General features: G+C 43.4%; 2 protein-coding genes across 3 annotated transcripts in view; one reads left to right on the top strand and one right to left on the bottom strand.

The window, feature by feature from the left end:
- Nucleotides 1–13,968, bottom strand: part of LOC139530156 (transmembrane protein 117-like) — a 107,278-nt gene that overhangs the window by 73,741 nt on the left and 19,569 nt on the right. For both annotated transcript variants that reach the window (XM_071326297.1, XM_071326298.1), the window contains exon 3: nt 3,485–3,617. In XM_071326297.1, coding sequence (XP_071182398.1) covers nt 3,485–3,617 — 133 coding nt within the window. The remainder of the gene's footprint in view (nt 1–3,484; nt 3,618–13,968) is intronic.
- LOC139584090 (P2Y purinoceptor 1-like) lies at nt 12,930–13,967 on the top strand. The gene has a single exon (XM_071415600.1). The coding sequence runs from the start codon at nt 12,930–12,932 to the stop codon at nt 13,965–13,967; it is 1,038 nt and encodes a 345-aa protein (XP_071271701.1).

The following is a 13,968-nucleotide window of genomic DNA, read 5'->3' as shown; positions in this document are numbered from 1 at the left end:
TAGGGTCTGCATTAGTGCCGACATTGGTACACGATGTTGTAATTTCCCGGCTCTTGTTATTACATTTTTTTCGGGAAATGTGAAGTGTTCCTGCGACAGTTCCGGGATCCTGGTTACCCATGTTAATCCCTAGTCTAGACAGCTCTAAATCCTGATACTGGTTACCCATGTTAATCCCTAGTCTGGACAGCTCTAAATCCTGATCCTGGTTACCCATGGTAATCCCTAGTCTGGACAGCTCTAAATCCTGGTTACCCATGTTAATCCCTAGTCTGGACAGCTCTAAATCCTGATCCTGGTTACCCATATTAATCCCTAGTCTGAACAGCTCTAAATCCTGGTCCTGGTTACCCATGTTAATCCCTAGTCTGAACAGCTCTAAATCCTGGTCCTGGTTACCCATGTTAATCGCTAGTCTGAACAGCTCTAAATCCTGGTCCTGGTTACCCATGTTAATCCCTAGTCTGGACAGCTCTAAATCCTGATGGACACATTTAACATTGAGGTAAAGACATGTCGCTCTCATCATTTAGCATCTTTTTTATGACTCGATTTGAATAAGTAATAATAGGTCATTTCTAGTGAATATATTCCTGCCGTTGGATCAAGCTCAGTGCAGTCTGAAAGGTCCAAGAAATGAAAGTATCTCAATGAGCTTGGGGTCAGGGACAGCACACAGTGACAGGTCAGAGAGATAGCAGGAGACAGACACACCTCCCCCACAGCCACACACACGGACTTCTTCAGATGGGTGTGAGATGGGAACAATATGTGGTATGTGGGGGGCAGACCAGCAGAGCAACGTCTCCCGCAGCGCTCCATCGCGGTTGGCTGCAGAGCGCAAGGCATCATGGTGTGTTTTCTCAAAGACATAATTATTCTGAGGTAGACCAATGCCAGCAGATAGCCTTTACAGAGTCTTGGCAATAACTGTGCCTTGTCCTCTCTGAACAAAAAAGAAAAGGGAAAATAGCATTCATTCCCACCCAGAGGCTTCCTATCCTAAACACCACAGAGGGATGTTATAGTACTTCTCTTTTATGCTTTGCCTCAGTAAAATTACAACAACCTCATATTGAGTGAAGGAACGGGAAAGATGGATGCAGAAAAGATTTGGACACGGATCAAAAGACTTAAGTTTTACTGCACCATCCTTCCTCCTCCTTTTCTCCTTCCCTCCCCTCTCGGATAATTGCTGCATTGGCTCCATTCAGAGCCTCAAGCTCATCTCATCTGAGGTGCATCCCGGTCCTGCCTGGCAGAGTGTGAAAACACTGCTCTTACAGGTCCGTCTTCAACAGAGATGTAAACACTAATTGTCTCTGGCAGAGCCCTGGCCTTCAGAAGACACACAGGAGGAGCAGGGAACAGAACAGTCAGGAGAAAAAGTAGAGGAGTAGAGGGCTGGCTCCTCTTAGCGGGCTGCTGGTTTCTACTGCCTCTTGGCGGGCTGATGGCTCCTACTGCCTCTTGGCGGGCTGATGGCTCCTACTGCCTCTTGGCGGGCTGATGGCTCCTACTGCCTCTTGGCGGGCTGATGGCTCCTACTGCCTCTTGGCGGGCTGATGGCTCCTACTGCCTCTTGGCGGGCTGATGGCTGGATGCGTTCACTTGCTTTACAACAGCACCATCTATCTTTCTAATTAGACGCTTACAGCCTGAAATGGCTAGGTAATGCCATTGGAACTCTCATTTCAGAGGCACTTTGAAATGTCTGAAGGACTATTCATTGTTATGTCTAGTTGACATGACCAATTGAAAGTGCCTAACTCGTTATGTCTGCACCGTATCCCTGTTCTTTTAGTGCTTAGTGCTCACTCACAGTGAGGACTAAGTGATTATTCCCATGGTGTAGTAGGATGACATGCTCTCAGACTCCAACAGAAAGATGGTCACCAAAATACGGTAAAGGTCTCAAGACAGCAGCTATTAGAACACACATCCAATAGACTAAGGCTAGGTGATATACACTGAGTGTACAAATGATTATGAACACCTGCTCTCCATGACACAGACTGACCAGGGTCATGCAACTCAATATTATGTTCTTAATGTTTTGTACACTCAGTGTATACTGGATTTTTACAATACAGTCTATAACAATATTTTGATACAGTGCTAAATTAAATTAAAAGTTCAACAAATTTCACTAGTTCACTGTTAGTTTTAAAACCATCAGAATGGAGAAAGCCCATTAAAATCACATAGAATTCATTCATTTGTTGCCATTCAAGGCCCATGCACTACTCATAAAACATATTGAGAACTTGTATTATTCAGAAACATAAAACAAACCAATACCAGCATACTATTTTTTTAAAAACGGAATATCGCCCAGCCCTCTCATAGACATGCACAGACACACACTTCTGCCACTGCTCAAGGCAGTACAGGCACTATATCGGACATGTGAAAGCATGAAATAGGAGAGTGGTAAAGAGAAATCATCTTTGTGACAGACACACTCAGAGAGACTGTAAATGTAACTTTTTTTTATCGTATCATCGGACTTGCTGCTCTGCTCAGCCATGAGTCTTTGTGTTTCCCTTTATCAATCAACCAGAAAGAGCAGACATGATGGATGTCACTGTCACAGCTCTGGCCAGTGTGACTGATAGCCTGATTATACAAGCATATCCCCCTCCCCTGTATAGAACAACAACACCTTACCGCTGGCAATATTAACCGGCTTGTCCAACCTTATGGATGGCGGAGTGTTTTTGTTGCTTATTGAAATGTGTTATATGACCGATCTTATTATGGCCCAGGCTACTTCAAATCACAGCTTGTGTTAGCAATAGCTTATGTTAGCTTGTTTTAGCAATAGCTTGTTTTAGCAATAGCTTGTGTTAGCTTGTTTTAGCAATACCTTGTTTTAGCAATACCTTGTTTTAGCAACAGCTTGTGTTAGCAACAGCTTGTGTTAGCAACAGCTTGTGTTAGCAACAGCTTGTGTTAGCAACAGCTTGTGTTAGCAACAGCTTGTGCCATGTGAATGTTATACAACCAAAACAAACACATGGTAAATCATAAGCCCTCGACCTCGCAGCTGGCTGGCTGGATAAAAGGATACATTTTCTATCACAGACGGACTGCCACATCAAAATGCTCAAATGGATTCCTGTCACTGGCTTGATGTGTGTGACTGACATAGCTCTGCAGCTGGTTACCCACTAAGTGTAGGTAAACCAGTGGAGTAGAAGGTAAAGGGGAAGCCATCTTGACTGATGTAATCAATAAACCAAGATGGCCGACCTGATCATCATTGAAGTGTTATGGTGGTGCTGAAGGTGAGCTTTCAGGTGCCCTCCCTTCACTCCATCTCCTCCAACCCCGACTCAAAGTCTCCACGTGATTGATCGGACTGAGACTGAGTCTCCGCTCAGGTGAGACGTTTGGATCTATCACACGGTTAACTCGAAGAGAGAGAGAGGGTCTAACAAATGAAAGCAGTGAGAGAAGGATGAGACATTGAGTGGCTTACCCCATGCTTCCTGCCATCAGGAGGATCAGGTTGTAGATGTGTGAGAAGATGAAGAGGAAGAGGATGGTGCTGAAGAACATGGTCATCCAGGAGCCGTGATCCTCACGGAACATTTTCAGACGCAGATAACGACCTATATGAGGGCATGAGGAAAAGACACCTGTTCAGTGGCAGGCTCCATTCACAGGGCAGTCTATTCCCTCAGTCAGTCAGTGGTTGTGTCCCAAATGGCACCCTGTTCCCTATATAGTGCACTACTTTTGACCAGGGTACTTTTTGCCAGGGCCCCTGGTCAAAAGAAGTGCACTATATAGGGAATAGGGAATTGGGAATAGGATACCGTTTTATATGCAACTCTGAACCAGGACATATGATGAAAGTATGGGCTATGTTCATACACATCAATAACCTTCTGTTAGAAACCATCTGTTAGAAACTCACCCTCTAGGTATTGTGATGATGATTAAAGATCATTCTTTTTTGTGAGCAACTTTTTATTTAGTTGTCATTCTTCTACCTTTTTTTCATAGTTACAGGTTCACCCAAAAATATAATAAATCCATATAAAGATAGCCAACCCCCCCCCCCACCACCACCCCTTCCTCGTGGGCCTGAAAGCGAAGAATGTAACAAATGTCTAAATAAATATATAACTGGTTTGTATGTGTAGAGCTTTAGCTGAGATTGTTCTTTACAGAGTCAAGTATATTTGTACAGGCCTCAAATGTTCCTTGACGAGCACCCTTCATTCTCACTGTCGATAATAACTGTATCCACTGGTTAAATGGTAGAGAGTGAGATGGTTGCCATCTTAGAGACAACATATTTTTCGCAGGAGTGCTGCCTGTCAGCAGTCATCTTTTCTGAGATTCAAGGGACTGTCAACATTTAGTAACATAATAGATGGAAAGCATTGAATATTTAAATTCTTGCACTTCCAAATGAATTTTGTAACTTTTCCCCAGAAGCATTTAACTGCAAGGTACTCCCTGTGCCTACCTGAACTCCCTGAACTCCCTGTGCCTACCTGATTTAGGGGGGCCAGTTGGGGCCAATTTCATCTTAAAACTTTTTTTCTGGTGTTAAATACAGTCTGTGACCCAGGATACCAAGGTCATATTTTTCAGTTACATCTGTGGGCCATACTTTTTTAATGGTTAGCTCAGAATGTGAGCTTTCCAAAGTTGTTTATATAGAGATCAGTGCTTTCGGGAGCCCAGATAATTTATTTATACCTCCCATCATTGGATGTTTCTGTATTTGGGTTTCCCAAGGGACTCCATAGGCCAGCATAGCTGACCTAAATTGTAAATATAACAAATTTGTTGCCTGGTAATGTGTATGTATCTTTCAAATCTTGGAATGTTCTAAAACCATTACTGTCCATGTTATCGATAAGGGTACGGATTCCGCATTTGGACCATTGGAGGGATGCAAAAGGCCTCAAGGCATTATTGTGAAATATTGTGGCATATGCATGCCATTTTGATTCCCAGTTACATTGTTTTTCAACTTTGCGCCAAATAGAGATTGTGAGCAATAATAGGATCAAAGAGTAGTTTACATAGTTTACAGGATATATCAGTGAAGACCACTCTTCCAGGGCAATAGCACACACAATATTTTGCTCAATACTCAGCCAGAAGAGTCATGTCTAAACCAATTAGGATGGGGTGAAACACTAAAACCTGGAAATACAATTTAAAGTTTTGTACAGATAGTCCTCTTTCGTCTTTCCCTCTTTGTATACTTATTATTTTTATCTGGGATCGTTTACCTTGCCATATACAGTTGAAGTCGGAAGTTTATATACACCTTAGCCAAATACATTTAAACTCAGTTTTTCACAATTCCTGACATTTAATCGGAGTAAAAATTCCCTGTCTTAGGTCAGTTAGGATCACCACTTTATTTTAAGAATGTGAAATGTCAGAATAATAGTAGAGAGAATGATTTATTTCAGCTTTTATTTCTTTCATCACATTCCCAGTGGGTCAGAAGTTTACATACACTCAATTAGTATTTGGTAGCATTGCCTTTAAATTGTTTAACTTGGGTCAAACATTTCGGGTAGTCTTCCACAAGCTTCCCACAATAGGTTGGGTGAATTTTGGCCCATTCCTCCTGACAGAGCTGGTGTAAATGAGTCAGGTTTGTAGGCCTCCTTGCTCGCACAAGCTTTTTCAGTTCTGCCCACAAATTTTCTATGGGATTGAGGTCAGGGCTTTGTGATGGCCACTCCAATACCTTGACTTTGCTGTCCTTAAGTCATTTTGCCACAACTTTGGAAGTATGCTTGGGGTCATTGTCCATTTGGAAGACCCATTTGCGACAAAGCTTTAATTTCCTGACTGATGTCTTGAGATGTTGCTTCAATATATCTACATAATGTTCCTTCCTCATAATGTCATCTATTTTGTGAAGTGCACCCGTCCCTCCTGCAGCAAAGCACCCCCACAACATGATGCTGCCACCCCCGTGCTTCACGGTTGGAATGGTGTTTATTGGCTTGCAAGCCTCCCTCTTTTTCCTCCAAACATAACAATGGTCATTATGGCCAAACAGTTCTATTTTTGTTTCATCAAACCAGAGGACATTTCTCCAAAAAGTACGATCTTTGTCCCCATGTGCAGTTACAAACCATAGTCTGGCTTTTTTATGGCGGTTTTGGAGCAGTGGCTTCTTCCTTGCTGAGCGGCCTTTCAGGTTATGTCGATATAGGACTAGTTTTACTGTGGATATAGATACTTTTGTACCCGTTTCCTCCAGCATCTTCACAAGGTCCTTTGCTGTTGTTCTAGGATTGATTTGCACTTTTCGCACCAAAGTACGTTCATCTCTCGAAGACAGAACGCATCTCCTTCCTGAGCGGTATGACGGCTGCGTGGTCCCATGGTGTTTATACTTGCATACTATTGTTTGTACAGATGAACGTGGTACAAATCAAATCAAATCAAATCAAATCAAATTTTATTAGTCACATACACATGGTTAGCAGATGTTAATGCGAGTGTAGCGAAATGCTTGTGCTTCTAGTTCCGACAATGCAGTAATAACCAACAGTAATCTAACCTAACAATTCCACACTACTACCTTACACACACACACAAGTGTAAAGGGATAAAGAATATGTACATAAAGATATATGGATGAGTGGTGGTACAGAACGGCATGGCAGATGCAGTAGATGGTATAGAGTACGGTATATACATATGAGATGAGTACTGTAGGGTATGTAAACATAAAGTGGCATAGTTTAAAGTGGCTAGTGGTACATGTATTGCATAAAGATGGCAAGATGCAGTAGATGATATAGAGTACAGTATATATACATATGAGATGGGTAATGTAGGGTATGTAAACATTGTATTAAGTGGCATTGCTTAAAGTGGCTAGTGGTACATTTTTACATAATTTCCATCAATTCCCATTTTTAAAGTGGCTGGAGTTGAGTCAGTATGTTGGCAGCGGCCGCTAAATGTTAGTGGTGGCTGTTTAACAGTCTGATGGCCTTGAGATAGAAGCTGTTTTTCAGTCTCTCGGTCCCTGCTTTGATGCACCTGTACTGACCTCGCCTTCTGGATGATAGCGGGGTGAACAGGCAGTGGCTTGGGTGGTTGTTGTCCTTGATGATCTTTATGGCCTTCCTGTGACATCGGGTGGTGTAGGTGTCCTGGAGGGCAGGTAGTTTGCCCCTGGTGATGCGTTCTGCAGACCTCACTACCCTCTGGAGAGCCTTACGGTTGTGGGCGGAGCAGTTGCCGTACCAGGCGGTGATACAGCCCGACAGGATGCTCTCGATTGTGCATCTGTAGAAGTTTGTGAGTGCTTTTGGTGACAAGCCGAATTTCTTCAGCCTCCTGAGGTTGAAGAGGCGCTGCTGCGCCTTCTTCACAACGCTGTCTGTGTGGGTGGACCAGTTCAGTTTGTCCGTGATGTGTACACCGAGGAACTTAAAACTTTCCACCTTCTCCACTACTGACCCGTCGATGTGGATAGGGGGGTGCTCCCTCTGCTGTTTCCTGAAGTCCACAATCATCTCCTTTGTTTTGTTGACGTTGAGTATGAGGTTATTTTCCTGACACCACACTCCGAGGGCCCTCACCTCCTCCCTGTAGGCCGTCTCGTCGTTGTTGGTGATCAAGCCTACCACTGTAGTGTCATCCGCAAACTTGATGATTGAGTTGGAGGCGTGCATGGCCACGCAGTCGTGGGTGAACAGGGAGTACAGGAGAGGGCTCAGAACGCACCCTTGTGGGGCCCCAGTGTTGAGGATCAGCGGGGTGGAGATGTTGTTACCTACCCTCACCACCTGGGGGCGGCCCGTCAGGAAGTCCAGGACCCAGTTGCACAGGGCGGGGTCGAGACCCAGGCGTTTTCAGGCGTTTGGAAATTGCTCCCAAGGATGAACCAGTCTTGTGGAGGTCTACAATTTTTTTTCTGAGGTCTTGGCTGATTTCTTTTGATTTTCCCATGATGTCAAGCAAAGAGGCACGGAGTTTGAAGGTAGGCCCTGAAATACATTCACAGGTACACCTCCAATTGACTCAAATGATGTCAATTAGCCTATCAGAAGCTTCTAAAGCCATGACATCATTTTCTGGAATTTTCCAAGCTGTATAAAGGCACAGTCAACTTAGTGTATGTAAACTTCTGCCCCACTGGAATTGTGATACAGTGAATTATAAGTGAAATAATCTGTCTGTAAACAATTGTTGGAAAAATTACTTGTGTCATGCACAAAGTAGATGTCCTAACTGTCTTGCCAAAACTATAGTTTGTTAACAAGAAATTTGTGGAGTGGTTGAAAAATGAGTAATGACTCCAACCTAAGTGTATGTAAACTTCCGACTTCAACTGTACATTTTAAAATCACACTATGAATTTTATCTCAATAGCCAGAAGGGGGAGCCATTGGAAGAATTGACTTACAGAAATTCAGCCGTGGCAATATCCATTTCGACAATAGATATTCTTCAGGTTAAAAGTAACTGGGATATTTTTCCATCTAGTGAGTTCAGATTGAAATGACTTGAGCGTTCTGTTAAAGTTTCTGCCAATGGTTTTATCTAATGACGGAATGCATTGCCTGGGCCAGAGTTCCATGGATAATACAATTGGATCTCCTTATCTGCTGCTTCTAGTGATTCTGAACAGAGCAGTGCAGATACTGCCTGTTATGACTATGGCTGAGGGATTGACATTTTTAATCTTTGATTGATTCATTTGGATTCTGATAGTAATTCCCCCGTTTCAAATTCAATAGTTGATTAAAGACCATTCTGAAGCGCTATGTCCTCCTTTCAAACAGATTTTCACTGCAATTTATTTTGCTGACGAACTAAGCCTTGCCAAATGAACTGAGTGTTCTAAAATGGTACCTGTTCAGTACATAAAGTCAGAGGATATCACTGGTCGGTGCTCTTTGGTACATCACAGACCACATCATGTTTTCCACAAACTCTTTTCAGCAATCTGACTGAGACCCTGTTGTGTTCCAAGCCTCTGATGCTGCCTGGCTTGTGTTCCACGAGGACAGTTCAGCATGATTAGATTGATTATGCAGACATTTATGACCTGTGGTGTTTTTCCATTCTTCTGGTTGGGAATCAAATTACTAGGAAAGATCTCTCTGCTAGAGCATGAGATTGATTCAGATAGTCCACCTTCTGCCCTGAATACATAATCACAGCAGGCCTCTGGTGCCAGAGATCCTCTATACAGTTTATGAAATTCCATTACACCACTGTTCTTTTGGATTTGAATGAATCGATCGGTTTAGCTAATGCAAGGATGGACTGCGTTGCCCACAAAAATGATCAACTAAGTGCATAGTTTGTATCATTTTGACAGCCATCTACATCAGATGAAATGTTATTTGTGGCAATAATAGGAATAAATGCCAACCAAACAACTTAATCCATATGACAACACTAATCATACACATTTTGCAAGTAGTGGCTTAAACCAATGTCACTGCAAAACAGAAAATTATAATCCATTGGATATGTATAATCAAACTGTAGCTAGTGTGTATAACAGCATTTTCTATCTCCCTCCTGCTGCTCGGTGCTCATACAGTACAATGCCAGTCTGTCCCGTGTCATTGGCCCTGACCCCAAGTCCTCTTTCCCCACAGGGAGGCCGTACTGTTGCTAACACAAGCAGCAGGCTTTCTCTCCTTCTAGTTCCCCCTCAGAAACCTCAGCCAGTGCCGATACCAGCACAGCAGCACCATGCTCCCAGGCACAACTCTTTGTTTTGGTCTCCCCCAGTCAGTCAGGCTCTTTTAGAGATACAGCCCCTGGGGGTAGTGTTTTGTTGTGTCAATACTCAGAAGTTCGAGACAGGACACCACTGCTCCATTTATTTCCCCATTACCACAAGGCCATGCTCCCTCTCTCTGAACGCATTACATGCTGTTCAATCTCAGCTCGCTCACCTCCTTCTCCCCATAAAACCAAAGCCGCTGCAACTGCCTCAGAGAGGTGGAGTCCCCGAATGCTGTTTTACGACCATAATGAATGACACTTCTGTCTCTTCAGGCGTTGCCCTGGGTTTTCATACTGCAATGCATTCTTATACAGCCTTTGATACAGCAGACAAATTGAGGTCTCCACTACATAAAGCACCATGTACTGTATAACATAGTACAAAGAAGAGGTGGAATACCATTTACATACAGAACAAAGAGATTAAATTGGCTACATTCCCTGTAACCAAATTGTGTTTAACCCCATTCAAACAGTTGTGAATTGGTAGATGCATCGATGTGCAGGTGCCTAGCTAGTGTGGTTTGTGGTATTTCGAGGTTCATCACAGCTCCATAATTGAATTGGTTTGCACGGATGAACTTAATTGCCTGTAGTGTCAATGAGCCCCAGCTCTGCAGCGTGTGTACCGGCAGATCTGACTCTTAAAGTTGCCAGCGCAGCCAGCTAGCACGGTGGTGAGCTCCCTTCTCGGAGCCAATCAGTGTAGGATTTAACTAGGGGTGATTCAAGATTATTCAGCAGCCCAACTTGAGTCACCACACCTCCCCACCTTAGAGAGGCCCGATAACGAGTGATTCATGAGCCACTTCTACACCGTTCAGCTAGGCTGGACACACAAACATGCACACAGGCATGCACACACTTCCATTTCTCCAGTTGTTGGTCACCTATCAAAATTCAAATATGTGTGGTTGTCTCCATCTAGTGGTGATATAGTGATAGTACCACAGAACTGACAGAACTGATGCTGAATTGGAGAAAAAAACAGCTCCTTCAATTATACAGGATTCATACTGACCACCATCTAAATGTGATGTGGAAATCATTAAGTGTGATATGCGCATGACCACGGTGGTTTCCACTGTTTAAATCTAGCAAACCAGTGGAATAATAAATTATAATTTCACATTAAACAAAGGTCCTGGCACCAAAACAGGATTTGAAAAGATGCGAGAGAAGAAAAGAAAAAAACACTCCAATCCGGTCGGTTAACAAGCAGGCACGTTGGTGCCAGACAGCTAAAATACAAACACACCTTGACAAACTGGAGCAGGCAATCAATCAAACACACACACAGTGGGAGTCACAGCCCCAGACTGATGAAAAGGACACAGCTGGTGGAGGTGTTCTGACTGACTGACTGAATGAGACCTGAGACCCAAGCACTGTCTCTCCTGTCATCATGATACCAATCATCAATAACTCTCTGCTTATTAAACAGGGTAAGAACTCTCATTATTTCACACTCACTTTATGATTCAGATACATAATGATGAATACATGTAAGGATACATTCACGCTGTATTTTTTTCCCAATATGACTAGTTTGTGGCCACCAAAACAGTATTTATGGTATAATGTGGTCTTTTGAATGGGTATGATCTTAATTTTCTATCAAATGTTTTTCAGTATGTTTGGAAAGTTTTTGGTTTGTGTGAAAGACCCCATAAAAATGTTAAATGTCCACACAAAAATGACTTAAAAACCTCACAATAGTGAAAATCTTTAGGGTATGCCACGTGAAGATCAGAACTTGTCTTCGCAACTCTGAAAATAGAAAACTCTTCTGGCTGTCTGTTGAAATGTGATCAAAGTAATTGTCACCTTCTGCTTGCGTGGTCAACATAAGTGTCATTCCACAAAAAGAGTGCCTTCTGATATTTTAAGTAGAAATTGTGCACCACTATTTAATTTTAAAAGCGTTACATTAATATATAACATGAAGTGCCCTTTAATATACACCACATGGGGAACTCAATCAATTCATAAAAACTTGCTAAAGTGCAAAAAATCCCTCTGTGCATCCTCTGTGACTTCAAGGAGGAATTTAATCCACTTAATTAAGCTCAACATTTTTCGAAGTTTTCATTATCATTGTAAAGCCAAAGTTATTTTGTTGCTTTGACAAATTCATTCAAGAAGATTATTATTTATTTAATGTGATTAATGATTCATTTACGTCTGTTCCTCATTTTAAAGTCATCCCTGTTACATGAACTGAACTCTCTTTTTAAGATGGTGAAACGATTCCTTTTTTCTACCAAAAGAAACATTGAACATCTAATAGTCAAATCATAGTGTAAAAGCAGGTGAGCTGGATCTACTCTTTTCGGCCATTTTCTGATGTTTTGGAGTAGAAAACTGAGTGGGTTGAGCATAACATGTCAACTCAGTTACCAACAGATAGTCAGGCTAGAAATGTTTTCACAATTGCACTTTTTTTGTGAAGCTTACATTCAATTGATACTCCCACACAACAAGCTTCAATTCCCCCTGTCAAAAGGGGTTTCATGGCTGATTCAAGATTAAATCGTCAACCTTGTTATGGTCAACCGTTACTTTATTTGGCACTCAATAGGCAATTACTATAGTAATTTTTTTTTATTAACCTCTCGAGATGGGAAAAACGTGTTTATGAAGTTGAACATGTGCTCTTTACAAAATAATGTTCAAATTAGGTGAAATCAAAAGTTTTTTTGGACCAAGTTAAACTTCTAAAAAGGCACCGAATTGGTGACACTACCCTTCAATAGCCAGTCTCTGATTGAAGGGAAACAATGTGTTTCCATATTGGAGTGGAATCCAGGGTTAATTATTCCCAGCACATACAGTACAACAGCCAGGCTGTCACTTCCTGGTGACTGGGCACAGGACTGAGGGGGTGGACGGGGCTGAGAGGGTTTAGAGACAGACAGGCAGGCGACTCTACATTAATCTATTTATGATAATGGTATATCCTTGCTGAACCTTGGCTAGAATAACCTTGATGTGGATCAATTGAAATGCAAAGTAATTATATATGGCATGAAAGACCACCCTTTATACTACTTAACATATTTTGTTTTTATACTGTATTAAGTGATCTTGTAAAATACCCCATCCCACAACATGTTTTTATACTGTATTAAGTGATCTTGTAAAATACCCCATCCCACAACATGTCTTTTAAAATGGCCATCCATGGTCTTTCCTCAGCCCACACAGTGCAATTCCTGCCCCTGAACCAGTCGGAGGCGTTCTGCAGTCGGTTTGAGAATGGCCAGTGGTACTGCTACGTCATCCTGGTCCTCTTCACCTTTGCCCTGCCCCTGGGAATCCTGGGTAATGTGGCAGCGGTGCTAAACTATACCTGCTTCAGGAGGACCAGCAGTCTGTCCACCAGCAACGTGTTCCTACTCAACCTGGCCCTGTGTGACTCAGCCTGGACCCTCACCCTGCCCTTCACCATCTACTTCAGCCTCCAGAAGCCCTTCCTCAGGGACATCCAGATCTTCTGCCAGCTCAGGAAGATCTTCTTCAACATCAACATCTACGGGAGTATCTTCTTCCTCACTCTGATCAGCTTCGACCGCTACGCCGGCACCGTGCACCCCATCAGCTCCCTCAGGTGGTGGGACGCTTGCAAAGCCAAGCTCTGCTGCGTCTGCGTCTGGATCTTCCTCTTCCTGGGCTGCATCCCCGACCTCTTTGTGACCTTCGCCTTCCAGAGACCGGGGAACGTGACCGTGTGCATGGACCACATCCAGGGTCCGTTCGTCTTTGTCAAAACCATCTCCATCATCAAGACTCTGGTGGGCTTCACCTTGCCGTTCAGTGTCATGCTGGCCTTCTACGGGATGACGGTGAAGGTTTTACGGGGCCTCCCTCGGGGGAAGAGGAGAGGTGGTGGGGGTCAGTGGGTGGGGAAGCCCCTGATGCTCATCACCGCCGCTCTGCTGGTGTTTGTGGTGTCCTTCATGCCCTACCACGTCATGATGATGACCCTAGTGTTTATGAGGATCAACGACCAGGTGACTCCGGCCAACGTGCACGTCCTCTATGCCTCCTATGAGTTCTTTGAGGCCATGTGTAGTGTGAGCAGCTGCCTGGACCCAGTGCTGTACATCCTGGCTAGTGACAGGTTCCAGAAGAGACTGCAGGCCCTCAGGAGGGGCCAATATAGGGGACTGTGCTGTAGGCGTAGCAGGAGGGTAGCGGTGGAGGGCTGAC

This window comes from Salvelinus alpinus, chromosome 9 (genome assembly GCF_045679555.1).
Source record: "Salvelinus alpinus chromosome 9, SLU_Salpinus.1, whole genome shotgun sequence".
Lineage (NCBI taxonomy): Eukaryota > Metazoa > Chordata > Actinopteri > Salmoniformes > Salmonidae > Salvelinus > Salvelinus alpinus.
This window is presented reverse-complemented; position numbering and strand designations above follow the sequence as displayed.

What these genes read in the sequence shown, in the direction of transcription:
- LOC139584090 (XM_071415600.1), top strand. Translation starts at nt 12,930, where the DNA reads ATGGCCATCCATGGTCTTTCCTCAGCCCACACAGTGCAATTCCTGCCC.